The sequence below is a fragment of the Tarenaya hassleriana genome, unplaced genomic scaffold (genome assembly GCF_000463585.1).
Source record: "Tarenaya hassleriana unplaced genomic scaffold, ASM46358v1 Cleome30, whole genome shotgun sequence".
NCBI classification, from domain to species: domain Eukaryota; kingdom Viridiplantae; phylum Streptophyta; class Magnoliopsida; order Brassicales; family Cleomaceae; genus Tarenaya; species Tarenaya hassleriana.
The window spans coordinates 533015-560414 of NW_010966178.1; the positions used below are offsets into that span (position 1 = coordinate 533015).

The 27400-nt window shown below is 38.7% G+C and overlaps 7 protein-coding genes and 1 long non-coding RNA gene across 10 annotated transcripts in view; 4 read left to right on the top strand and 4 right to left on the bottom strand.

The window, feature by feature from the left end:
• Positions 1-1186, top strand: part of LOC104820290 (bidirectional sugar transporter SWEET17-like) — a 2102-nt gene extending 916 nt beyond the window's left edge. Inside the window, exons 4-5 of the mRNA XM_010550680.2 lie at positions 610-730; positions 944-1186. Of these exons, the coding sequence (XP_010548982.2) occupies positions 610-730; positions 944-1032 (210 nt within the window). The 3' untranslated portion in view covers positions 1033-1186. The remainder of the gene's footprint in view (positions 1-609; positions 731-943) is intronic.
• A 498-nt stretch (positions 1187-1684) lies between these two features.
• On the bottom strand, positions 1685-3098 carry LOC104820291 (late embryogenesis abundant protein Lea5). The gene is made up of 2 exons (XM_010550681.1): positions 2821-3098; positions 1685-2037 (listed from the first exon to the last, which is right to left on the bottom strand). The coding sequence occupies exons 1-2, from the start codon at positions 2901-2903 to the stop codon at positions 1800-1802; spliced, it is 321 nt and encodes a 106-aa protein (XP_010548983.1). The 5' UTR covers positions 2904-3098; the 3' UTR covers positions 1685-1799.
• A 928-nt stretch (positions 3099-4026) lies between these two features.
• LOC104820292 (phylloplanin) lies at positions 4027-5105 on the bottom strand. Its single transcript, XM_010550682.2, has 2 exons — positions 4890-5105; positions 4027-4520 (listed from the first exon to the last, which is right to left on the bottom strand). The coding sequence occupies exons 1-2, from the start codon at positions 5086-5088 to the stop codon at positions 4237-4239; spliced, it is 483 nt and encodes a 160-aa protein (XP_010548984.1). The 5' UTR covers positions 5089-5105; the 3' UTR covers positions 4027-4236.
• A 1255-nt stretch (positions 5106-6360) lies between these two features.
• LOC104820293 (protein pleiotropic regulatory locus 1-like) lies at positions 6361-10880 on the bottom strand. 2 transcript variants are annotated; one of them, XM_010550683.1, is made up of 18 exons: positions 10665-10880; positions 10542-10566; positions 9883-9985; positions 9685-9766; positions 9452-9517; positions 9217-9301; positions 8995-9087; positions 8770-8833; positions 8593-8678; positions 8390-8491; positions 8171-8254; positions 7974-8034; positions 7786-7852; positions 7620-7697; positions 7447-7511; positions 7326-7358; positions 6961-7005; positions 6361-6767 (listed from the first exon to the last, which is right to left on the bottom strand). In XM_010550683.1, exons 1-18 carry the CDS (start codon positions 10796-10798, stop codon positions 6595-6597), a joined length of 1446 nt encoding a protein of 481 aa, XP_010548985.1. In that variant the 5' UTR covers positions 10799-10880; the 3' UTR covers positions 6361-6594. The 2 variants fall into 2 exon arrangements, with proteins under 2 accessions (XP_010548985.1, XP_010548986.1); XM_010550684.1 differs by lacking the exon at positions 6961-7005 and having other exon boundaries at positions 7281-7358.
• A 1419-nt stretch (positions 10881-12299) lies between these two features.
• Positions 12300-14095, top strand: LOC104820295 (translationally-controlled tumor protein homolog). The gene is made up of 5 exons (XM_010550685.1): positions 12300-12437; positions 12820-12893; positions 13074-13202; positions 13444-13601; positions 13850-14095. The coding sequence occupies exons 1-5, from the start codon at positions 12410-12412 to the stop codon at positions 13965-13967; spliced, it is 507 nt and encodes a 168-aa protein (XP_010548987.1). The 5' UTR covers positions 12300-12409; the 3' UTR covers positions 13968-14095.
• A 2817-nt stretch (positions 14096-16912) lies between these two features.
• On the top strand, positions 16913-22519 carry LOC104820296 (kinesin-like protein KIN-13A). Of its 2 annotated transcripts, none has more exons than XM_010550686.2 (14): positions 16913-17008; positions 17126-17202; positions 17330-17583; positions 18135-18356; positions 18589-18780; positions 18893-18994; positions 19192-19269; positions 19560-19641; positions 19722-19884; positions 20170-20499; positions 20689-20907; positions 20994-21594; positions 21821-21886; positions 21980-22519. In XM_010550686.2, exons 3-14 carry the CDS (start codon positions 17383-17385, stop codon positions 22163-22165), a joined length of 2442 nt encoding a protein of 813 aa, XP_010548988.1. In that variant the 5' UTR covers positions 16913-17008; positions 17126-17202; positions 17330-17382; the 3' UTR covers positions 22166-22519. The 2 variants fall into 2 exon arrangements, with proteins under 2 accessions (XP_010548988.1, XP_010548989.1); XM_010550687.2 differs by having other exon boundaries at positions 17343-17583.
• A 241-nt stretch (positions 22520-22760) lies between these two features.
• On the bottom strand, positions 22761-27169 carry LOC104820298 (dihydrolipoyl dehydrogenase 2, chloroplastic). Its single transcript, XM_010550689.2, has 15 exons — positions 26732-27169; positions 26237-26383; positions 25890-26024; positions 25675-25792; positions 25392-25516; positions 25171-25296; positions 24987-25067; positions 24584-24646; positions 24400-24474; positions 24238-24316; positions 24014-24114; positions 23781-23894; positions 23563-23676; positions 23280-23351; positions 22761-23136 (listed from the first exon to the last, which is right to left on the bottom strand). The coding sequence occupies exons 1-15, from the start codon at positions 27035-27037 to the stop codon at positions 23077-23079; spliced, it is 1716 nt and encodes a 571-aa protein (XP_010548991.1). The 5' UTR covers positions 27038-27169; the 3' UTR covers positions 22761-23076.
• LOC104820297 lies at positions 23647-24097 on the top strand. Its single transcript, XR_772915.1, has 2 exons — positions 23647-23739; positions 23964-24097. It is a non-coding gene; the product is annotated as an uncharacterized LOC104820297 (long non-coding RNA).
• Positions 27170-27400: the final 231 nt, after the last annotated feature.

The following is a 27400-nucleotide window of genomic DNA, read 5'->3' on the forward strand; positions in this document are numbered from 1 at the left end:
ACATACATACATACATACATACATACATACATACATACATACATACATACATACATACATACATACATACATACATACATACATACATACATACATACATACATACATACATACATATATACATATATACATACAGATATGTATATATGTATAAAATCACATGGAGAATTCCAATGTATTTCACCAAAAAAAAAAAAGAATTCCAATGGCCGCACGTTGGGTATATATAGTTACCTATCAGGCGTTGTTTTCGTGTATAGATTGGATCATCAACAACCGGGAGAATTTTGCATGTGCCATATATATACACACACATTCCATTGAATATTGCATTTAACAACCACCGCGATTAATTATATTTAATATAATGGATACATCATCATCAGACATTTACGTCTAAACATCACTGTCTTAATATAAACATCACAAAGTTATATAGGCGTTGATATAACATCGCCATAATCTTATATGCACCTCAAATTTCGTCCTTCGCCCTTTCCCAGCTACGCGACAGCAAAGCCTGGCGGTGGGTCCAAACAATAAATTAAAAAAAATATCATGTCCTGGTTTTTGTCATTTACCGTCCAATGATTTTGATCTTTAATTCAGAAAACTGTGGTGACGACAAAGAGTGTGGAATACATGCCGTTTTGGCTGTCGTTTTTCCTCTTCCTAAACGGCGCGATTTGGGCAGCCTACGCTTCTCTCCTGCACGACGTTTTCAATCTTGGTAAGTGTTGCTTCACCAACTTTTACATATTCTACGTACGAGCTTCAAAGATATGAATAATTATGGCGCGGCCCCCCCACGTCTGCTCAATCTTTTAAATCAGTGGTTGTGCAAAAGGCGACCCATTTGAAATAAAAATGTGGGTCCGTTGGTATAGTAATGTGAGATCACGAATAATGATGAGTTATATGTGTATATATGAAATGTGTGAAGGTGCCGAATGGGGACAACGCAACTCACTCTGTATGCCATTTACAAAAACGCCAAACCAATCAACAACTCTCCCTTCTCTAATGCTCTAAGCAACATTGCCGATGGCGAAGAAGCTCCTCCCTCTCCGCGTCGTCCCCTCCTCTTCTAACCCCTTTCATATATATATTGCAAAAAATATGTATAAAAAATAAAAAGCAAGAGTTTTTTGTATTGTTTTATGCTCGTTTGATCTATTTGTCTCTTCTGAATATATATATATATATATATATATATATATATATATATATATATATGATATTTGGTTATGCTTGTGTAAACTAAGTTTTGCTAGATATATCAAATATTCTCCCTTTCAATTTTCAATACCACAATGTAATTTAGAGTTTCGTTACCCAAAACGGGCGTTGTATAATTTGTTTCGTTTTTGTTTTTAATTGTTTAAGAGGTTGTCAAAAACTCTTGTATAATTTCAATACCAACTTTTTTTATAAAAAAAAAAAATCTCGTTAGAGGGCTTTGGAGGTTTTGTAATGGTAGTATGTCCAGCCCATAATTGGGCCGTTTGGATTCTTTCGCCATCCTCTGAGCTCATAAGTAGGCCTTTGGACCTTTAATGGGCAACAACTTTTAATTTCGTTCAATTTTGACCCCTCAAATTTAGACAATATTCGTATTAGCCCAATATATTTTGTTGGGTTCCAAATAGCCCAACCAATCCGCATTTCTTTAATGTCCAAAAAGTAGAAAAATTGCCTTGAATTCTTGCAAAATTCAGTTTTATAAAATGTAAATTTCTATGATCATTCACCTCGATAGTTTAATAAACCCACCGTAATATTAAGACCAACCAAAAGGCTCAGAAGGGTTTGGACTTGTGTTTCAAGAGCATCTCCCGTAGCTCCGCTGGGTCAATCTCAGCCGCACGATTCGCTGGTCTGTAGTAACCGGTGATCGGATCTGGGGCCCACGCGTTCTCTGCCTCCTCATCTCTCACGGCGCTTTGTTCGAGCTGCTTCCCCACCATAGCTCCCGTGGATCCTCCCTTACTCAATCCTCCTGACGGGACTCCCTGTGGTGCTGCCACGTATCCCCTCCTGTACAATCGACAATTCCATATATCACATATAAATATATATAACTAATTGTTTATTTATGCGATCGAGTACAGATCCATTTAACATTTATATAATAAGCTAAGTCAGGTTTGCGTTAGAATAATTTCGTAATTCCCAACTCTGTGACGAATAATTAACGAATAAAATACAGAGTGATTAACTAAACACCTTTTTATATCATCATACGTTCGAAATATAAACGAAAGGATATCGTACAACACTCAACATATATTATGATATGCACGTACATTTTATATACAATAGACCGTATATATGGTAGTCGACCGTTGTTGTCTATACGGTTATTTGTTTTTTACTAGTTATGATTAGGAAACATGGGATTTAGCAAATCTGTACGTACTAAATAGCGAGATTTAAAACATTATGATGATTTTTTTTATTAACGTAATAATGTTTTTTTTCATCTCAACCTATATATCTCCTGTCTATTATTGCGGGATATATATTGCTAAACCATACATATATATATATATATATAAGGTTTTTATTTAGGGGTGGTGAAAATAATTTAAAAAGATTCCTTAATTTGGTAAATTATGGTTTCTAACCATATAAAACTATTATTATAGAGCAGGGGACCAAATTTGGAAAAATAACAAACATCCCTTAAAAGGAAGAGACGTATGAAAAAATGAAACACGATCCATCCACCGCACCATTACAAGAAGATTTTTTTTTTTTTATGTTCAATGAAGCATAAAATTTTAAAAAATAAACGAAGAGAGAATTTATGGGAAGCACCTGAATACGGCGGAGACAGAAATACCACCGGAGACGGCGGAAAAGACGGGCTTCACGGCGCCGGAGATCGAACGAGCGGCCATTTTCTTATTCAGAGTTATATATCCCGGCGATATGTGTGTGTATATATATGTAGAGATCAGTTACTGCAAAAAGATAGAGTTATTCTTCGAAGAAGAAAACAATACTTTCGCAGCAACCTTCGCCGGTGATCGGCCGCCGTCAATTCCTCCGGCGATGGCGGTGATGACAACGATGGCTGTTAGGGTTTAGGGTTGTGGATGTATTTATACGAGATGGAGGGAGCTTTTAGGGTAATGGGCCTTGGCCCATTAAGTACAAAGGGGGAGGAGAAAGATTCACCGGAAGAAAATTGGTAAATAATCTCTTCTGCTGTGATTTTTTCCCATAATTATTCAATAAGAACCTGAAAAAAAAAATCCGCAATAAATGAATAATTTATAAAAAGAAAATATGGTTATTTTTGTCATGTTGTATGGATGATTAGGACCCTACAAAAATAAACAAACTTCTTACATAAATACAAAATTATATGTATTATTCTTTCGATAATTTTGTATCATATTATATGTTAGACTAATCAGAATTTGATTACAAGTTACAACCGCGTAGAAATTATGTGTTTATCCTCTGATTTTGATTTTATCATATAAACGTTATTCTTATAAAAACAATATTTCAAACAAAATTAATTACGTAATGTTTTGCCATAGTTATAAAAATTAAAATTAAAAGGGGTGTGAATAAAAAAAAAAAAAAAGAGGGAGGTGGTCATAAAAGAGAGTCCCACGCGCCTTGGGAGTCCCAAAATGCCTTTTTTTTTCCGATTTAGGCGGCACGCGCCATAGCTGCGCGTGGGATTTCACCATAAAGTTTTGTTATCAGATTTCACCCAAATTTCTCAACTTGACAATGTTCAGATTAATTTCGGGTTGGTGTGAACGATATCATTTGGATTATATGTTAATTTTCTAAATTTGAGATTCGAATTCGGATAAAATAGACATTTTACACTGTTATTTCACTCGTTGAACTATCCATAAACTTCATGTATTGGTATGTTAATGTTACCACAAAACTTCAAGTTTTAGTCATACATTCCAAGCCCTAAATACTTCCTTCCCACTATTGGTTAAAATTTATACGATATATACAAAACCATGATCATAACTATACACGTTTAGATAAATATTAAAACGAGACGCATTTATTCCATTTCATAACAACAAAATACAATAACCATAACACAACACACAAGCCATATAGACCTGACACTACAAATACAAATACACCTGGTGGCCCATGGCATAAAAGCAATGAAGTTCCTAAACCAAGTCGTACATAAAATCAAACACATGACAACATTTTCCGGTTCGGTTCGGTACGCAATCAATTCTAGTTGAGACCGAAACCGAGAGGGGCGAGGTTAATGATGCTGAGGAGGCCGGTCACGGTGTTTCCGACGAGTTTCAAAGGGGAGGAGAGGAGGCCCCCGACGGAGGGAAGCGTGGCGTTGCAGACTGAGAGTGGGGTCGTGACAGAGAGCCGGCAGTCTGATACCAACGTCGAGAGGAGGAACTGAAGAGGGTCCAGAATCATCGAGAAGGCTCCCGATAAATTCGTCGACGTTGTTGATACGACGATGTTTTCCGGTCCACATTGCAGTTGCACTTGAGCATCTGTTACCAACACATGTTATCATCCCCGACCATGACCATGCATGCAACCAAGAAAAACGTTAACTACACGCATACATATAATTGCATGTCTACGGGTTTTGAACTTTTGAACATGCATGGTCGGAAATATGCAGCATATGAACGTGATGATATACATACATATGTGTGTGTGTGTGTGTGTGTGTGTGAAAAAGAAATCTCAACCATGCACGGAACCAATAAAGTTAACTGTACTGGTATTAGTATATATATGTATATGTATGCGGACTTCGTACATGCATGGTCGCAAATGAGCGGCATATTTACGTGTGATACGTGTGTGTGTGTGTATATGATATGAATAAGACATGTATATTTGTGGGAACGTACTGGGGAAGACAGGAGTGGACGAAGTGACATTGGTAAGAGACGTCACGTTCCCATTGAGACTGCAAAAGACAGTGCCCTGAATCCTGATGAGACCTAGAAGGCCTCCAATGCCACCGAGCTGAGCTTTTGCCATTGGAACAGTCACTACCAATAGACAGAAGAAGAAGAAGAAGAGGAAGAGGGTTTTGTTCATTGCCATGTTTTGTCTGATTTTTTTTTTTAAAACTATGGTTACTACTTATTTAGCGTTGCATGTGATAAAGGTCCTCTCCCCATGCAACCCTATTTATAGAAGGTCTCACAAGTTGGCCTCTTGTCTTTCTCATGACCGAATCCGATCCGAATCTCTGACGTGAAACGCGTTGTTGACAAATCTTAACCCTTCATTTTTCTACTTGTGTTCCTTTTTTTTTTTTCCAATCTTGCAATATACAGATTCTTCAAATTAATTAACATAGATATCTAATTTATTTTTAAATCATTAATTTGCATGATTTTTCTATTAGGTCTCAGCTGATGATTCACAAAATTGAGGGAAAAAAGTATGTTTTTGCATTTGAAGTGGGGATGATGGTGTTATCACTAATTCCTATTGGCTCAAACTTCAAAAGCATTCAACATTCCTTAATGTGACCATTATGGGGAAATACAAATGCTCCTATCAGAAATTGTCAAATGCATGATTGTGTAGAGATACAAAAGGGAAAGAAGGGGTGAGGGGATAGGGACAGATCAAAAGAAATTAACATCCAAGAAAAAAAGAACAAAGATGTTGGTCTCAGCCTCTTGTCTTGATCAAGCTTTGTCATGAAACCAATGTTAAGCCCAAAAATCCATCTTTGCATTACCCAAATCTTTGGTTGTTTCTTTTTATTCCCTTCATTGGGTGGTCTCTTAACCCCGAAGCATAGGGAGGGGGGGGCTCTCCTACGATTTATCGTTTATAAGAGAAGCAAACTAGAGAGTTGATTCATCTAAGATCGGATTACACAAAATCACCACAAGTTTTTTTTTTTTGGGTGTTAGATTGGTCCACGGGCCTAAGAAATTACTGGCATTTTCTCCCATCTTTCTCGTTTACCTTTTGTTTTGAGAGGAATCTTTAGATGAGTTGATTTTATATATTTTTTTATATTTTTTGGTTTTATAGGCAAAAAAAAATATACCCTTATTGTTTGTGAATAAGAATGAAAACATGTAGCAAAAAGATTGTATTATATGAATTTTGTAGCAGTTTTGAATTGCATATTGAATGGAACCAACAACATTGCATGCGATTATATAAATGCATAGCTCGAGAAAAGAATGATGTATGCGAATTCATAATCAAATAAGTAAATGCATAAGTATTTATTTATTTTTGGGTAACCAAAAGTCATATATATATATATATATGATGCCAATGAAGTAAGAAAGAGACGTTTCCTGAAGAACACGGAGAATAAGAGGGGGAAAGGCAGAAAGCGACGGAAGCGTTGATGAAGACATTCTCGAGCATGCGTAAATCAGATGAAAGCAAAAACTAATATCAACAAAAATTTTCTCTACGGTCCACTCCATAGGATTTCCATCCTTTTTTTTTTTAATGAATTTCTAATACAAAATCATTCCATCCAAAAGATAAACCCTAGATTTTTAGCATCCTACATTTACCTCTTCTTCCTCTCAGTTTGTTCTGCTCATTCATTTACCCACCAATCTCTCTCTAGAAGCGCCGAATCTCCTTGGGGGGTTTGAAGTTGATAGGGTGAGTTTCAGGAGTGGCCTTCTCGTCTTCTTTCCACATTTTTATGGTCTTGTCGGCCTCACATGTCACTAATCTTGTCCCAGTAACATCATATGACATTCCATATATACCGGCCTCGCTCTCCAGTGACCCTGCAACCCAAAACATTACAACCCCTGATTACTATCCTACACCAAACCCATTCTTTATCATTTACAATCCTACAGCTACATCTACTCACTTCTGTATTTGCCACTTTCTTGGTTCTATATAAACCCTAAGATTTGATTGTCTTTTTGGGTCATCTGATCACAAACACAACAGACGTCTGTGAGATGTACATACCGGGTTGAACAATGGTCTGAGACTGCTGGAAATTGTGACCGCTCTGGGATGAGATTCCGGGGTGGCCTTCTCATCTTCCTTCCACATTTTAATGGTCTTATCCGCTTCACATGTCACCAATCTTGATCCTGTTACATCATACCCCACTGCGTATATAGCCGCCTCACTCTCCAATGACCCTATTCATTTATTCATTCATTCCCCATCCATCAATACAAATAACAACAACGAAATCATCATCAGCCTTGGTGGTGGTGTGGTTAGCTATTTATTTAATACAAGACGAATGAATGATGGATGGTTGCTGCATGCAAGCATACCTGGTTGGACAATGGTTTGCGCCTGCTGGAAATTGTGTCCACTCTTCCAATCCCAAAACCATAAGCTCCCATTGTCACCTTTCAATCAGACGACAGAGGACCGATTTAGAGAACAATATCTGCTTCCGCAGAGAAAATACCAAGGAAAAAAAAGAAGGTTTTATACCTCCAGTGACCATTACACCATCCTCATTCACTGCCATTGTGTTAATTATGGTTTTCTGCTGAGAACTGTTGAGGGATACACACAACATTAAAACACAAGCTAATTAAAGCCGCACGCCAAAATTCTAACCAAAGTCGCTAGAGACGTAAAATAAACGGATTCAAGAAACTCACAGCATGTTATGGCAAAATTCTCCCTTCGGAAGGCTAAATTTCTTGATGTTGTCAGCCGATGCAGAAGCAAAGGCATTCCTAAAAAACCAAAGAGATGAAATTATAAAACAGGCATCATATGACAAAACTCTTGTTCAAAGAGCAAGTAGATGCAACTACCACATACTCTTTAGGATGGAGGGCCATTGCTCGGACAGACTTCTTATGATGCGTTAGAGTTGTCATAGTACGTCCTGCAAATGATAATCAACGATATTTATGTAAATGCAATCATGCACTAGCAGTATATGTCTACACAATGAGCAGGGATATAGTAAACGGATAGAGAGATGATAGTTAGAATGTTAAATTCACCATATCGAAGGTCCCAAAATTTGACGGTTGAGTCATGGGATCCAGTAACAACTTGTGGGTCCTGTAACATCACAGAGTACTTTGAGTTCAAGATCGAAGCTTTGAATATAGCAACAGAAAGTCAAGCGAAATTACAGTGAGCATAAAATAGGTGTATGAAAGAATAAAACCAAAGGTAATGTAAAGAAGTTTCATACTGTTGGACGGGTGAAGACAGAACAAACGGTGTTGTCATGCCCTGAGAGTGCAAAAATTTGCATCTTAGTACGGATGTCCCACACCTATAGTGTACCACATATGGATTTGTTACAACAGATTGGGCAAACCTCAAATATAACCGTGAGTGTGTGCGGGGAAGGCGGATGTCTAAAGAAACACATGCTGAGAAACATGGTAAATCTTTTTAAGTACCATACCCTGCAGACGGAGTCTCGTCCTCCAGTTAGTAAAATGTCCAGTGTTGGGTGAAGAGCCAAGCAGTAAACACCACTCAAATGACCATGATAAGACCGAATAGCCTATCAAAACCAAATTCCAAATAATTGGCAGGATAAGAAGCGCATATCAGGGTGATAACAAATCTGTTACAGATAAATTCAATCGGTCCTCAAGTTCTGACCTTATTCTGCTCGAGATCCCAGCATTTAACTTGCTTGTCATCACCAGCGGAGAACATATAAGTGTGTCTGGGACTTACAGCAAGGCCTGCAAACATACCATCAGAATTTGCCATGCAAGATTAGTAAATGTTTTACGATACAGTTATTGAGAACTATCAAACAGATTGGCAGCTTACCTCGTATTTGCTCGATATGTCCGGTAAGTGTGAGCTTCAGAACTCCAGTTGCTAGATCCCATATCTGATATTTCACGTGGTATTTATGATGAGTACCTAAATATACTTGAAGAAAAAAAACTAACAAAAAGGGATTCGTGTTGTAGAAGTAAATTGAGGTTATAAGATTAACAGTAATCAATAATCATATAGCCAAAGATTGCTTGAATGGAACTCATTTATCACCTTGATGGTACGATCAGCTGAGCCAGTACAAAACCATTCATTACTTGGGTCAAACGCAACTGATCTGACCCATCCCAAGTGTCCTTGGATGACCTGTGAAAGTGAAACAAAACAATGGAATGTCAAGCAGCAGCTCATACAAAAGAAAGTCTCTGCAGGTCAGTAAAAGCTCTAATATAATCTTCATGCTTATGCTGCAATGATATTTGCCATAAATCTTACCCTATAATTCTTCCATGGCGCATGCCACACAGGGCGGGGCCATTTACTTGGTATTCTTTCCATTAAAGCAGCGGTTGACAAATTTCTGTAACATGAGAACAATTTTCAATATATATATATAAGCAGCTAGTGCATGGATACAGACTAAAGGCTTTTGGGTCGGAAATATGGCAAGTCTACACAAGATGATACACAACCCAGAATAAAGAGAAAAGGAAAAGATGGGACATAAAACCTTTCAGATGAAGACCCAGATGCAGGAAGAATGGCAGTGCTTCTGCTTGTGGGACCAATGTTGTTCCTTAAATCCGACAATCAAGAAGAACTTTTTAGGATCATGACACAACAAGTAGATCGCGAGGCAAAACAACCACAGAAACATTCGTGCCAATCGAATAAATTGCCTAAAAGCTTTACAACCAGTCACAATTTCGATAAATGAAACCGAAAGAAAAAAAATACACTTACGGGCCCCTAGGCTGTAAAGTCGGACCAACAACTAAAGCATTCTCTGCTGCACTCTTCTGTAGATCCTTCGACCCTTCTGGACCTGCAGAATTCATCAAACACATCATCTTGGCCAGCCATAACAAAATGCACGCTAAAAAAACAGTCGCCAACCTTGAAGTAATAATGTCACAGCAAAAGAATTGAAAATAAAAATACCTGGAAGAGCAAGGGTATTAGATGGCGCTGTCTGTTGGTTACTACGATCAGGTCGGCATCGAGTCTGACTAGTAGGTTCTATGCCTCCATATAAAACGCTAACCTATACACGAAATTTTAATGTCAGCAAACAAAGCTCATGGCATGCTAATCGGAAAAAAGCTACACAGTTGATTGAAATTCAATATCTCTTCATTCAAACAATTTGGAAAAAGGAATATCCTATTTTTTTTCACCCTATTCGGGTTGAGGATTATAGCTGCCGGTTCTATTCATCTGTTGTGTAATCTATCCAGACACACTAACTCGAGAACACATTGAAAGTTTTAAACTTGAAACCATTCGATCCCCATGTACACAAAGGGATGAAATGATCACGAATTCACTTCCCAGGCTCAACAATTCAGTAACCTGGTAGCCAGAAGTCCATGAGTTTAATCAATAGTAACGCAATGAATAACCTAAGTTGAGGTGGCCGAGGAATTTGAGAAAAAAGACCAAAAGACATAATCCAATAAAGTAGCATCTACAGCTCAAATTCAAAGCCAAACAGAAAGATCAACAGGACCGAAGAAAACAACCCGGAAGAACAAAACCGAAATCCCACAAATTAAACAGAGAGCCGAAGAACAAATTGAACAACAACAGATCCATTTTACCTTGTGACTGAGACGAATCTTCTTGCTGCAAAAGAGATACAAGCAAACAAAAAAGGAATGACTTTTCGATATATACACCGGTATGAGAGCGAAATCGAAGAATGGATATCTGAGCACACTAACCTCTCCAGGTCCGGCGGAGCAAAGTGGCCATGGACGGGGGAGAAGAGATCAAGAGCTCGTTTTAGGGATTTGAGACTGAGCTTCTTCAGTGATTGCGGCTCGACAGGTTCCAAATCCGAAGCTGGACCCGGCATCGTCGTCTTCTATCGCTCTGGAAAACTAGGGTTTGGAAGGGAATGAGTGAGGAAGAGGAAGGGGATCCCACCCGAATGATAGAATCGGGGTCCTCTGCCATTTTATTTTATTATATATATAAAGATAATTTCATTTTTCTCTTTTGTTTTTGGCTACAAATGTCAAAATTGTTTTAGCTTTTCACCTCAATTGCCATTTACACTGAATAAAAAGAAATATGTATTACCTTATTGGGTGAGCAAAACTCATTTCCCATTCACGTTCAAGTCGAAAAAAACATTCATATGAGTTTTTTCATATAGAGATGTTGAATGAGAGGAGTTTTCAGAATTTTTAAAATTTAAAATGTAAAAAAATCGATAATTAAATTTCTTTTAATTTAGTTTTTAAAAAAATCCAGAAATCTACTTTAAAAAATTGGTAAATCTATTTTATAAAAAAATCAACTAAAAATCAAAGTTATACTTTTTAGATTTATAAATTTAAAAAATCTAAAAGCTAAAAATCAAAAACTCAAAACTAAAAATTAAAATCAAAAACCAAAACCTAAAGACAAAAATCCAAAATAAAAACTACTATATCGTAATCATACCGTAAACTCACATATTATAAAAAATAATAATATTGAAATAGTAGTTACAGGTAGGGGTGACCATTTCGGTTATTGACCGAATAACCGAACGTTTGAGGAAGTTGAATAACCGTTCGGGTTCGGTTCGGTTCGGTTAATAACCGAATAACTACGGTTAACCGAACGGTTATTAGAGTTTTTTTATAATATTTTAATTTTTACCCTTATTATTATTGGTGTTATTTTTTTGTAGTTCATTTGTACCTTATGTGTTTCACTTAATAAACCATAAAATTTAATATTTTTAATTTTTAACCTAATTATTGAAATTTTTGTAGATTTTTTTGTAACTATTTTGGGGGATTAATTATTTTATGAGTTTATTTTGATAGATATTTTGAAGTTTGTGTAGGATTAATATTTTTTTTAAAATATATCATAACCGAACCGAACCGATCTAAAACCGAACCGAATAAACCGAAAAATTTAACCGTTTGGTTATAATTTTATTATGCAAAAACCGGACCGAACCGAAGCGAAACCAAACCAAACCGAACCGAATCGAACCGAATAAATCTATATAACCGTTTGGGTATGATTTTTTTATAACCGAAATAACCGAACCGAAACCCGAAATGGCCACCCCTAGTTACCGGTAAAAATAGATTATTTCCTATATCATTACCACATTTAAAAATGGCCTGGCCAGTTTTTTGGGAAGAACCCATTGGGCTCTCACTAACGGCCCATTTATCAGTATGGGCTCCAAAACAAGAAATATCTAAAGCAAGCCCAGTAGCGATAGAATTAGAATCTGTAGAGAAAATATTCTGGGGTCACAATCGATATTTCTGAGAAAGTATGGGGCCTAAATGGTAATTGTTTAGAGATATTTTTATTGTGATGCGTCTTCAGCGAAAACCCTCGTTGTGCACCACTATAAATACCTAGTTTCACTCGTCGTCTCTCCCCCTCTCGTCGCTGCGTCTCTCTCCCGCAACATCAGTGTCCGTTACAGAGAGGGAACGAGAGAGCGACCATGTTGGTTTACCAGGATCTCCTCTCCGGTAAGCCTAATCTCTTCTTAGTCACTGTGTAATCTTGTCCTAACCTCGTAACTATCAATGTTTTCTCGATCAGACCAATTACGCTTTCGACTTCTAGATTCTTGTGTCGAATTCATTAGATCTGTGCACGATTATTAGGACGGAGTATGTAGATCTCCTATGATCTGTTTCTTTTTGTTGGTGATTCAGTTGGATCTGTGATTTTTTGATACATTGATTTCCTTTTGCTTGCTACTTTTTGTGTTTGAAAGACGATGACGCATGGAGATTATCCAGTTGGTTCGATGTTGGCTTATTGGGCTCATATTCCATGTTTGAAAAGTTTGATTAGTGCGTCTATGACTTTGGATGCTACTGAATCCAATAAATGTATTGATTTCAGGTGATGAGCTTCTTTCTGATTCCTTCCCTTACAAGGAGCTTGAGAATGGAGTTCTTTGGGAGGTTGAGGGAAAGGTTTGTGACTTCTTTGCGCGTGCATGTAACTTTGATATTCTGACATACACGTTTGGTTTTTGGGTTATTTGTCTCAATTGTATTGACATGTTTTGTATGAATCTTCATCATAGCATGGTGGGTGGCGTGTTGGATTGTGGATTTTAACAGCAGTATGTTTTTTTTTTTTCTGAAATCCAGTGGGTTGTCCAAGGAGCCGTAGAAGTAAACATCGGTGCCAATCCTTCTGCTGAGGGTGGTGGTGAAGATGAGGGTGTAGATGACCAAGCCGTTAAGGTCGTTGACATCGTCGACACTTTCAGGCTTCAGGTTGGTTCCTTCTACTCAGTTATATATTTGGTATCCTAATTAAATAAGTTCTTGGTCAAACTAAATCTGTAATCTAGAGTACTGACTTATGCCCGTGTGTCCGATGTTATGTTGTATTTCCAGAAATATTGGATCAATCTCTGATGTTCTTGTCTGGACTTGAGGATGGAATATATGAATATGGGATTTATGTTGATGCTGTTGTAAATAAATACCCAACTGCTGGTTCCTCTTTTTGTAGGAGCAACCTCCTTTTGACAAGAAGCAGTTTGTTGCTTACATAAAGAAATACATCAAGACCTTGACGGCCCAGCTGGACGAAGAGAAACAAGAAGTGTTCAAGAAGAACATCGAGAGCGCTACCAAGTTTCTGCTCTCCAAGATCAAAGACCTTCAGTTGTAAGTCTTCCCATCTCATGTGCTCATTTGCTGACCAACGGGATGCCCTAGTTTGGAATTTTTCCAATACAATTAGAGTTGATAGTACCATTTATCACATTCAACTTTTTGTGGGTTTCTATTGAAAAAAGTGAAAGGTATCAATGTCATTCAATTGTATATATGTTCCATCACACTCCATTGAATATCGCGATAAGATGATCATGAGTAAAGTAATGACTCTGTTGACTTTTGTTTTGTTGCAAAAGCTTTGTGGGGGAGAGCATGAAAGACGAGGGCTCGTTGGTCTTTGCATACTACAAGGAAGGTGCAACCAATCCGACATTTTTGTACTTCGCCCACGGTTTGAAGGAGATCAAGTGCTGAGACAGAACACAACAGAAGCTCTCCATCCGCGTATCATCTGCAGTTCCAAAGTTATGTTTTTTGTTGTTTCACTTAATTATCATTTCTGCTTCTGTTTGGCTTTTTTGGAATTCCTTTGACTTTAAAAAAAATGAATTATTACTGTGTTGTGGTACGTCGTCGTTCTGTATCGGTCGAATTTGTCGTGTTTTTGCTTTGCTTCTCGTGATTTTATTTTTGTTGAAGACCATGAAATTTTGTAATAATGGTAGAAACCAAGGATGTCTGAAACCAACCAGCTGTGAGCATATGATCCCTTTTAGTGGAGTCTGGAATATGCCCAAAGTGATTCCCTTTATATGTTTGTTTATATATTATAAATGACAATGGGGACGTGCTGCTAAAACAAATAGAGATAAAAAGGGATTCTCCTATATATTCGTTGTTACTGTTGTTGTTGTATGGAGCATCCTTGAAAATTGCAAAGAGCTGCGGAATCTTTAGGCATAATCCCTAGGAGTGGGCATGGGTCGCGTATGCTGAGATTTTGGATATTTGGGATTTGTTTTCTGTCTTCACCGGTTTTGAAAAGATATTATCTCATTTTTGTTTTTGTAAAGTTCGGCTACCCATGGTTCCGGTAGCCGTCGTTGAATTCGAACAACCGAGCGTATCTGAATCGGTCCAAATTTTTAGAAAACTTTGGTTTTTTGGATTTTAGAGGTATTTTAATAACTTATTTTAAAAATATATTTAATAATATTGTAAATATATTAAAATAATAAGGGTATAATCGCCATTTTATTTATATTTGTCATCCGAGGATACCGTCACCGTTCAAACAAAACCAGAACTCAAATCGCCAATCCAGATTTTTGGCTTTATCAAACTCGTTTTCGTATTCGTTATATAACGAATACTCGTACTACGAGTATCCGTGATTACGGATACCCGAAAACCCACATGTTTCAAGTACCTGCGCCTCACCCCTAAATTCCCCTCACTGTTTCAAACCTTTACAATAATAACTCACTTAAAACCTGCCTTTTTTTTTTTACAAACGTTACAGTCTGATTTCTCCTTGTCTTCTGCATCCTAAGAAACGCGCAAACCTTGTTATTTTTGTGACAAAAGAATAAAGCACTTTGATCGAATTGCGTGTGTACATATATATATATATATGTAATACATATGCACCGTATCTATATGATGAAAAAGACACAAACACTGATATATATACATGTACTAAAACCTGAGAGAAGATCTTTGGAAATTGTGGGATTCAAACTGTTTTGGTGAAAGAGCATCGATTCGATCGAGACTTGTGGGGAGATCGGGTCGACCACATAAACATATTTCGGCCCATATATATATATCTATATATATGTACGTCACAACTAACATGTGTAGTCATGCCATGAAGCCACTACAAACGTAATAATGGTTTATTGACGTGTTATATTCCTGCCTGTCCCCTTTTTTTTTACATCGGATATGTAATTTGGATCGCATTCTCTTTAATATTTTGGTACGTTGATTTTTAAAATTTTATATCATTCTTAATAAAAGAACATATACTAAAACCGCAGCTCTTTCTTTTTTTGAAAATATGGAGATGCTTGAGACTAAAGCAAAAGTTTTTGATTCAAAAAGAAGTAAACCAACGAGTTATGGCATCGCTGGCCCACTTCACACGTCCACCACCTTCTCCCCTTATTCCATTCTATTTATTTATTCTTTATTGGTACAAGGTATATGCCACAAACACACGTGTATATATATATATATACATATATATACTTTACGAAATTAAGATAGTTTTCTTCTGCCAAATTAAAACTTATGTTTATACATTATTGATATATAAACGATGATAGATGAAGTGAATATTTTATGTCTATGGTAAAGATTTGCTCGTCCTACTTCCATGCGGGTTGGCGGAGATCCAAATATTAGCTTTTCGGTTTATCTCACATAGGATATATTTTCACACAAATGGAAAATATAAATATTTTAAACATATAATAATGACATGTGTGTCCAATTTTAGTTCATACCATACTCTTTTTTTTTAAAAAAAAAATCCTATGTATATGCATGTATGTATGTATATATGTGTGTGTATGTATTTACCAATGTACGGGACCTATGGGTGCTACTGCTACACGGTCGGTTGGTATAGTTTAAAATTTTGAAATAGAGAGAAGTAGACATACATGCATGGTTGACGCAATCATTACAAAAATCGTGTCGACACGCATACATATTTTTATTTTATTTTTTTTTTAAATTTATAACGGAGTACTCCTAACTGGCTAACTGCTACCTTCGGGCGCGATGATTAGGTAAATCTCCGGTACGTGAACAACCTTTGTATATGGATCATATAAACCCAAAAATTAACTCCCTCCCTACCAGCCATAAATCGAACACTCAATTCAAGGTGAAATTACTTCATATCCAAACTTGACCACCTGACCACAATCTGTTGGATTGACACGCATACATATTTATATATATATATATACTTATGCTATGGTTCTATTTCATCATGTTGCCCATTGTTGGTCCAAACACTTTAAAAGTTGCTACGGATAAAATTTAATGGTTTATAAATGCATTTGAAAACGGTAATATTCGGTACGTTGGCAATTTGTTGTTTTTTGAAATAAATTTTAGATTATTTGGGGGTTAAAATAAGAATATCATAAACGTTTGGGGCAAGGCATCCAAATTCTGAAACTAAAGGGGTTTATTTTTCACCGGAACAAACGTTAAGGATACTTTCATTTGAATTTTCATAATTTTAATTTATTTATTTTCTTGCACTTCAAAACTCTTGTCAAATCGTTTCCCCTCTCTCCGCCTAACATTTCTTACAAGATTGGAGAGGAGAATTTTAGACAGAGCTTCGTCTCTCTCTCTCTCTCTCCCCATCTTCATCGCCAAAGGATACGCGTCTCTTAGGGGTTTTTTCTTCTTCTTTAGATCTGATTGTTTCCCGAGAAAATTGCGGATGAAAGATCTTGAATCCTACATTCGCTTATCTTCGTCTTAATCGGGTAAATGTTTCTTTCGTCCCTCTTTCTTCGTGTACTGTAGCGCTTTGGGATTCCATCGATCGTCTGCTATACTTCTCTGACGCGAGCTCTCATGTTTGATTATCTGTTGAATTTCAGATTCAAAGGAAGTGAATAAGTTTTAGTCTGAGTTCCTGCTTTCGTGTTCTGCGTTGAAACCGAATTCTCTCCTCAATGTGAGTTTCCTTCTCTTGCATCTGAAAATTTGTAATCGGAATTGACATTTCAGTCCATGTTTCTGAGATAGAAATTGTTTTTTTTTTTTGTGACACTTGGGGGTTATGTTTCGTGTTTTGGTTGAAGAGTTGATTTACAGATCTCCGAAGTTGGCTCCCCTAAGAAGATCACAGCGCCACATGGGCGGCCAGATGCAGCAGAGCAATGCTGCGGCTGCGACGGCGCTATACGACGGTTCTCTTCACCATGCGGGACCTGCAAATGATGCAGGTGATGCGGTCATGGCTCGGTGGCTCCAGTCTGCTGGTTTGCAACATTTGGCCTCTCCCGTTGCTTCTACTGCCATTGACCAGCGTCTTCTCCCCAACCTTCTCATGCAGGTTCTGAGTCATTTGCCTCTGTAATTCTGAGCCGAGACTCTTCCATTTATCTGTATGCTTGTTATTTACCGGCTGTAGTATATGTAGGATAGGATTTTGGGAAGTATGCCCACATTTTTATTTGCCAAATCCGTTCAGTACTTAATACTGCTGTCTAGCTGGGTTTTCGGTTTACAGCAGAGATGTAGGTTGAGATTATTGAAAAAGACAGTGTTCCCGGTATTGGTCTTGCCATTCTAATTTCCGATCAAATTGTGAACAGTTCTTCTAAGGAGTCTGTGACTTTTGCCGGGTGGTTTTTGTTTATTTATAGTGTCATCAAGTTTCATGGATAGCTTTGAATTTTGAGTACCCAATTCTTTAAGCCCCTTAATCGCTTTGAAGTGATCAGTTAACTGGTTAGACTTTTATCACGTGGTTGTCGGTAATTTTCCCTTTTTATTGGCACAAATTGTTTCTTTTGGAAATTTTGTAGCATACTCCCATAGTTTATTTCCTTGAATGGGGATTCCACTGTTCCACGCCCTTATGGTGTCTGTGTTGTCTACCAGGGTTATGGAGCACAAACCGCTGAAGAGAAGCAAAGACTTTTCAAACTAATGAGAAATCTAAACTTTAATGGGGAGTCTGCTTCTGAACCGTACACTCCAACTGCCCAAACATCAGCAGCTTTGTCCTCATCGGATGGATTTTATTCACCTGAATTCAGAGGTGATTTTGGAGCTGGGTTATTGGATCTTCATGCAATGGATGATACGGAACTGCTATCTGAGGTATGTTCATAAAGCTGATCTGTAGAAGCAAGTCATTAATTTTGAAGAGAAACATTAAAACATTTGCAACTAGGAGTTATATTAGATATACTGCCATTTATTTGTTGGCTATGAAAAGGCTTTTCTGGGAAGGTTCGTTATGTTGGCTGCTGTTAATAACTATTGTTTTCCTTGTCTAAGTTATCGCCCGTTTTTCTTTTCATCATGTGTTGAATTCCAATCATTTTTGCAGCATGTGATTTCGGAACCCTTTGAGCCATCACCTTTCATGCCTAATGTTAATAAAGCATTGGAAGAAGACTTCAATTTGCCAGCTAGCCAGCAGCAACGACAGGAAACAGATGCTGAACCCTCGGGTTCACTTCCCAAGGGCGAAAAAGAAAATAGTGTGAGAGAGAACAATTTAGCCAAGATTAAAGTAGTGGTATGTCAATATTTTAAGCAGTTCCTCACCTTGACTAGTGGTTTAATTCTGGGTGCTATGCTTTCAAGCAATGTCTATTAACACCGTGGGCGCCATGCTCTCTTTTCTTTAGGTAAGAAAGAGACCCCTAAATAAGAAGGAAGTTGCAAGAAAGGAGGACGATATTGTGTCCGTATCTGATAATTCTTTGACCGTCCACGAGCCAAAGTTAAAGGTCAGTTTGTGAGCTTTTATTGAAGTTAAATACCCCGGATCCAAATAATGGTCTGAAACCTTTATATACTACGGTGTTGTTTTCCTTATATTTTTGCTTGCTTTTATAACGCTTCTGTTGAAGTTAGTAGATTCTGTTCCTTACTTGCTTTGCATTCACTTTCATGATGGGGTACGAATTTTGATGTTATGGTGCAGGTGGATTTGACTGCTTACGTGGAAAAGCATGAGTTCTGTTTTGATGCAATTCTGGATGAATATGTTTCAAATGATGAGGTAATCTATTCACTTTCATATATATATATATATATATATATATATCCTTGCTTATGTACTTTGAGCTACTTCATGGTTTGAAGATAGCAGAAATACATTAAATTCAAAATCAGCTGACCTGTTGACATATATGCTAGATGAGCAGCATGCAATAGCTCGTATTGTCAACATTGTTCGTCTTTTTCCGTGGATGGATGCATAGATTTTACTTTTAGTTTTACAGAAGCCATGATAGTTTTCATCAAGTTTTCTGTCCTTGTCAACAGTTGCCGTGAATTCCCATTTAACAGGTGTACAGGGCTACAATTGAACCGATTATCCCCACTGTTTTCCAGAGAACCAAAGCTACCTGTTTTGCATATGGGCAAACAGGTACATACTGGTTCCTTTATTTACAGAAAAATTCCTTTTAGTCCACTTTTGATGTTTCTGATGCGTTTTGTTTTTCTCAGGTAGCGGCAAGACGTACACAATGAAGCCACTGCCTATCAGAGCTGCTGAAGATCTTCTGAGGCTGTTGCATCAACCTGTGTACTGCAACCAGAGATTTAAATTGTGGCTCAGCTACTTTGAGATATATGGTGGAAAGCTATTTGATCTTCTCAATGACAGAAAGTAAGTATTTCTTCCTCTCATTCTTTTAGATGTCTCAACTTGTAGAGGCATTGTTTCCCTTTTTTTATTTCCTATCGAAATTACCTCTGGAATACACTTTCATCAGCCACTTGCTAGGTTTTCGTAATAATTGGATGCTGTTTGACTTGATCATATAATCCCAGAGAATCTTTCGTTCTTTTGCTCTTCATATTTTGCATTTTTTTCTCCACATTTGTGTTACTACAAAAACATCTGAAATTAGATACATACAGTTGGCTAAATTAATTTCTTGTCACTGAGTAGGAAACTTTGTATGCGAGAAGATGGTAGACAGCAAGTTTGCATTGTTGGACTTCAAGAGTATGAAGTTTCAGATGTTCAAGTTGTGAAGGAATTTATTGAGAAAGGCAATTCTGCAAGGAGCACAGGATCGACTGGTGCCAATGAGGAATCTTCAAGATCACATGCTATTCTACAGCTTGTTGTCAAGAAGCATGTCGAGGTAAAAGAGACCAGACGGAATAATAATGATGGTAATGAATCACGAGGAAAAGTTGTGGGCAAGATATCTTTCATCGATCTTGCTGGCAGTGAAAGAGGTGCAGATACCACGGACAATGACCGCCAGACAAGGTCAGGCTCTTTTCTCTTCTAGTCCTGGGGTTATAGTACTCTTTTTACACCTGGGTACTTTGCTTGGTATTATGGTATTGTTTTTTTAAGATTTTTAAAGCATATCTACTTTTTCTAGGAACATTTGAATTAAGATTGTTAGCTCTTTCCGTGATGGCTTTCCTCACAAGAAGATATTTTTTGTACTAGGATTGAAGGTGCAGAAATCAACAAGAGTCTGTTGGCTCTTAAGGAATGCATCCGAGCCCTGGATAATGATCAGCTACATATACCATTTCGTGGAAGCAAACTAACAGAAGTGCTCCGTGATTCTTTCGTTGGAAACTCGAAAACTGTGATGATTTCTTGCATCTCTCCAAATGCTGGATCGTGTGAACATACCCTAAATACATTAAGATATGCTGATCGGTATGTTTTATGATCTAATATTTTTTCTCTGCTGTGTCTTTATTTCCCGGTCCTTTTAACCTCTTTATAATTCATTAAACCTGCAGGGTGAAGAGTTTGTCTAAAAGTGGAAATGGCAAGAAGGATCAAACTGTCAATTCATTGCCACCAGCTAGTAAGGATGCTTCATTGGCTTCTTCTCAACCTGTTTGTAACGATGTGGAAGATATCTTTGAGCCTCCACAGGAAGTGAATGTACGTGACACGGGAAATAGGGTGGAGGACGAAAGTTATTTTAGTTCAGGTATTGGATTCAAGCAGCCTACGACGAATTATTATCCATCTTCGTATCCCATTAACATCAGAGAGGAAAGTGGAATACCGACCATCTCAATGGACAGAGCAAGACCAGCGGAGATGAGTAATTCTACTGGTGGTTCTACTAGTCAACGGATCTACCCATCTTCATATTCTCAGGACACTACCGACCTGGAAGAGAAAGTGAAGAAGGTATCACCGCCTCGTAGGAAAGGGTTTGGGTTTGGAGAAGAAAAAGAAAAACAAGACCAACCTCGGAACTTGAAAAGAAGAGATGGCGGCACATCGGAAGCTCCTCCCGTGACCACCAACCCTATGCAGCATAATGTTGCTTCAAGACAATATGATACAGAGCCTTCTCTTGATGAGAATCTCGATGCACTGCTCGAGGTAAATTGCCCCTCTTTTTGTTTAAGTAATCCGTTGAACAAATCTAGTCCTAAAGTAACATTTATGCAGAGTGAGATTCTATAACACGCCATGAATTCATACAAAAAATTACTGTTTTTTGGGAATCATCTTAGAATAGAATCGCTGCTGTTGTGGACTCTTGTCAAAAGGTACAATTATATAATCGGCTGAAATGTTTTTGATTGGTACGGACTCTGGATGGCAGGAAGAAGAAGCCCTAATCGCAGCGCACAGAAAGGAAATAGAAGACACAATGGAAATAGTGCGAGAGGTAACTTGCCTGCATGAACCTTGTGAAGTTGCCTTCGGGCGTCTCGTCTTTTGAACTTTTGGGTTTGTTCTTTACAATAAAAAAAAAAAACAGGAAATGAAATTACTAGCGGAAGTAGAGAGGCCAGGGAGCATGATTGATGACTACGTAACACAACTGAGCTTTGTGTTGTCGAGGAAAGCGGCAGGTCTCGTCAGCCTTCAGTCACGCCTTGCTCGGTTCCAGCACCGTCTCAAAGAACACGAAATCCTCAGCCGCAAGAGAGCCCCCCCTCGGTAGATACATACAGACTGCTAACTGTCCTCTGTTTATATCCATTTCAAAGTGGTATTATCATTGCCTTGTAGTAGCAGTAGCAGTGCATCATCTCTTACAAAGGCAACACTCCGAAGATCATAGAAAGAGTTCCCAGTGAGCGTGTGCCTGTGTGTGTGTGTGTGTGTGTGTGTGTGTGTGTTGGGGGTGATGATATTAAGTCTCGGTTTCATTCCGACAGGTGAGTGGAGAACTCTCTCTCTCTCTCTCTCTCTCTCTCTCTCTCTCGTGTGCAGTCTGCGCAAACATGAAAAAAAAAGACGTTAATGGTTTGGCTGTGTTGGTGGTGAATGTGGGGGCTTATGTGGTTTTTATTAATATTGTTATTATTATTACATATATATATATATATATATTTACTGAATTCGATAGTAAAAAAATTGTACCCGTCGTCTCCTTTTACTAGGCATGGTTAATGAAAACGTGGGATCAAAAGTAGTTGCTGCTGCCATGCCATTTTGAAGAAAGAACTTTTTTTTATGGGCTGTTAATTGTGTGACGCTAGGAGAGAGAATAGTCGTGTCCTTGCTGGGTGACAACACAATTTTGGGCAAGAGAATGGACACACCGACGGGTTATAATTGTCTCTCACAAATATGTAAAAAATGCGACAAAAAAACATTTCTTCTGACAACTGCAAAGTGAATGGACTCTTGGTACGGTAGTTGAATCTCCCTTTAAAAGAAGAAAGAAAGAAACAGAAACACAGAGAAACATGTTCAAAGAAATCGTTCAACTTGGGTGGACGAAATACACCTTCAGAGGCCCTGCAAGGCAAGCCCCTCCTCATTCTCCCATCGATCTCTTTTTCTGCTTATTCCTTCTTCTCTCTGTTACAACCAAACACCTTCCACAAAAAATCCTCCAAAGGCGTTTCAGACGGCAGCCACTTCCTCACTTACAGTACTCGTGGGCGCCACCACCGGACTTTCCACCTGAAATTCATATGTATTCCGCTTCCTTTTTAAGTTGACATTCATATAGACGCTGCTCCTTGGTTTTGGATTTTGCTACGTGATGTTTCTTTCGCAACTTTCAACCATATGCCAATTACGATTAGGAGTCAGACATCTTTTACCTTGGCCGCTTTGAACAGTTCGTCAATCACTTCAGACAGCGTCGGATGCGCATGAACCGCGAATTTTATGTCCTGCGATAGGAGGGGAAGCAACCATGAAAGAAATTGATATCAGAGGATACGGTATCTGATTCATTGACTTCAGTCAATACCGAAAACAAGTTCCGGGTTTTTACTGTGCGGCTATACCGACCCACGTAGCTCAATCTTCTTTTTTTATCATCAAGAAACCAAATCTTACAGCTAAAATCCTCAATCAATCAGAGTATCAACGGTCCTACACCTGAATCCTTGTACCCAGAGCAATTGCATTGGATGCTTCATGGATAAGATCAGCTGCATGCAACCCAAATATATGAACTCCGAGGATTTCACCATTGTCAGGCCGGTATATCATCTGTGCACACGAAAGGAAAGGGGTTTTTAATGAGATATATCCGTCTTTCCCAAGCAACTACAGGTATTGGTATCACTTTCTTCCCAAGTGCTTCTACTGCTGACCTTCGCAAGTCCTTCACCTTCGTTCTCGGCCAGAGCCTTTGTGTTAGCCTTGAAACTTGTCTTGGCAACACTTACTTCAAACCCCTCCTTCTCACCTTTCTCTCTCGCTTGAGGCTGTCAATTGAAGGATTTTGTTTTTTCTTTTGGTTAAACCACTAGGCATTAATTATGATGAGTGAACAGGTTTACTCAGGTACTTAAAACACCACGTGCATTGGGGTCTAGAGAATTACCTCTGTCAATCCCACCATGCTGATCTCAGGATGAGTGAAACAAGCAGCCGGGATGCTAAGATGGTTAAGCACGTGATCTCTACCTGTGACTTGCTCCACCACTGGTCGCAACGAGTAAATGCAGAGAGCTTAGTAAGCGGCAGAACCAACCAAAAGAAAAGGAAAACGAAAAAGCAATTCATTGTACATATAGTTGAAATGTTAATAACCGTAAATCCATTTACCCGAGATTCCTTGGGCGCTGGCTGCATGAGCGAGCATCATTTTACCATTTGCATCACCTATGCAGTATAAATTTGGAACCTATCAATAAAAAAACTTGCATTAGCATTTCGAAAAGATAGTCCGAGAGTAAACAAAGACGTCTACGCAGAAATTAAACAAACCAGATTTCCATTTGCATCAATCACGCGCATCCGCTCATCAACTGGAACAAAACCTCTCTGTGTCACAACATTGACCTGTGTGAAAAGGATAGTTACAAGATTATCTTTCCGACAACCATCTAATCCCAGGGAGCCAAAAATGAAAATGTCATCATATGCTCATAACAGTTTTTGTCACTCGTACATTCTCCAGGCCCAGACCATTAGTGAACGGGGCTCTTCCGGTGGCGATAAGAGCAGCATCTACCTAGAATAAGAACAAAAGGTCTCACGTTTGTTAGAGCAAAGCATCGTATGGTACTAATTGAGATGGAAGCAGAAGCTTTATTTTATTTACAAACACATTACTAATATAATGTTTTTTATGCATCCATGCAGAAAGTTGATGTTGAGATGAGAAGCAGAAAGTTATAAACAAGAGTTTTGTAAAGCTCAGTTGTCAAAGGCGAGTAGCTGGGCAAGCGTGATATTAGATCTCAGGCATGAGTAATAGCTGCAGTCATTCTCTTTCTGATCATCATTACTTCTTAAAAAAAAAAAAAAGATAGCTTAAGCAAATTGATCCCATGCACAAGGAATTCCAATACCTCCAATTTGTCCTTAGGTTCCTTGGTTTTAGCATCGATAAGCTCAATGATAACTGGTTTCCCGTCCTTTGCTGGAGTGATCTATAAAGCGTAGAGTTAAAAGGGCTTAAAACAAATAGAGATCACGTTAAAGAGAACATAGGAATAGTTGAGAAATTCGTAATGTGAGCGATAAGAAGCTTACCTTGCTTGCAAACACCCCGGTGTGATAGTCAATATTTCTTGGGTTTATCAGAACTCTCTGAGCTAGCTTACCTATCTCAGGGTCAAATCCAGGCATTAGCTGATCCAGAGCTTCAATAAAAGTAACCTGCGTAAAACAATTTCATACGTTTGGGCCATTCCAATATCATCATAGGAACAAACATCACTGAATCGCAAAAGCGTAAAAGATCAACAGGCCACCTCACTTCCAAGCGCCGTGTAAACATCGCTGAACTCAAGGCCAATGTAACCACTTCCTACTATAGCAATCCAATCAGGAACGGTCTCCAACTTCAGGGCATGGTCGCTTGTGATAACAGTCTTTCCTGAGAACCAAAATATGCACTTAATGAATCTCGGTGAGCTTGCTAGTAGTATAACTTATCAATGCTTTACACATTAAAAAAAAAAACCTGTCACGTTTCAGGCTTTTGAGGCACATCCTCCATTATAACTATGTTCGAAAACAAGACAAGACACGTACCATCAACTTCAATTCCTTTAGGGACGAAAGGAACAGAACCGGTGGCAATGATTATATCTTTTGCAGTGACGATGTTGTCAGGGAAACCGGCTTTGCCATATTTAACCTTTTGAGGGCCCTGCACATACACGAAAAGGAATTAAAAGAATTAGGATCGTCAATTAAGAACAATGTATCATGTCTAGTAAGTTGATGAAAGACGAGAACATACTGACCAGAACCGTGCCGACACCGGTCAATATGTCAACTCCAAGCGCCTTCATTGAATTGGTCAGATTGTTCCGAATCTTGGTAGCCAGGTTGTTAGCATGGTCTGCCACTCCCTGCCGATCATACCCGGCAGCCGAAACCTGTTGTCCCGGTGGAGACAAAAACAGTAACAGAGAGCGAGGTACACATCTTCAGTGACATTAAACTTCAGTGAACTAAGAGTGACCTTCCACAACAGAATTACAAAGAGACAAAATGGAAGGAAACTCTAATGATCACATAAGGATACGCTTGAAGTAAAACAACAAGAAACCAGCGATGATAAAGGAGTCGAGATGAATGAATAATTGACCTGCAGACCAAGGGCCTTCATGTGATGCTCGCTCTGGAGTTCCCTCATCCTGCCACTGACAGCGAGGAGAGCTTTGGAAGGCACACAGCCTCTGTTAACGCAAGTCCCTCCAACAACATCTCCTTCAACGATGGCAGTTTTGAGTCCCTTCAAGAAGAATTCAACGATTACACCGCAAATGAACATAATAACAGTATGATTACAGAATAGATGGGATCCTGCAAATGGGCACATGGAATGGCATGCCGCTTCACGCTCTCTTACCCTTTTTGCTATAAACAGAGCATTTGTTTCCAGTATCAATATAAGTTAGCATTCATTCAGCCCAGATGAAAATAAGACGAAACGGGTACGAAAATGGATTCATTTTCCGGAGAAATCATGGCACTGTGAGGTCAGAACCTCAACAAATGAAACTGGCACTTCATCAGACCCTTTCCACATTCGTCGCAGCTCTATATCCTAAAACAAAAAAAAATGAAGACAAAAGCACACCTTCTCGACGGCGTGCAGTGCCGCTCCGTGGCCGCCAACTCCAGCTCCGATGATGATCAGGTCGTAATCGAACGATTTCGGCGGAGCACCATTACCAGAAGCGGAAGAAGCGGCGGCTAAAACCTCTAGCCTCCTACTTGGAACTTGGAAACGGCAAGAAGCCGACCGATTCGACGGAGAGAAACCAAACGCCTCTCGCCGGAGACCGCAGAACCGGAGATTCCTTGGCGTAGAAGGTGAACAGAACTGGCGGTTCGACCTGGGAAACGCCGTCTGAGAGAGTTGAAGAGAGTGTGTGGATTGCATTGTGTGTGCGAGAGAGAGAGAGAGAGAGAGAGAGAGAGAGAGAGAGAGATCTGCAGAGAAATGGAAGCGATGCAGATGACAAGTACTACGCAGAGAGACGGTCGAAGTGGAGATACGAACGGAGGCGGAGATATCAAAGCGGGTTAGTTAAACGGCTTCACTTGTTGGACACGTGGCACCTCAAAGAAAGTATAAAAACCCCGCTTGAAGGCCTGTAAGCCCATTAGTTCCTAATGGGCCTTATATCGGCCCATCACCAGAGTGGAAGAAGAGCCACGTGGCAAAGGAACCCATGACCAGTTCAATATGCAGGTTCCGACACGCGTGGGAGACATGACACGCGTCAGGAACCTGTTCCCGTTC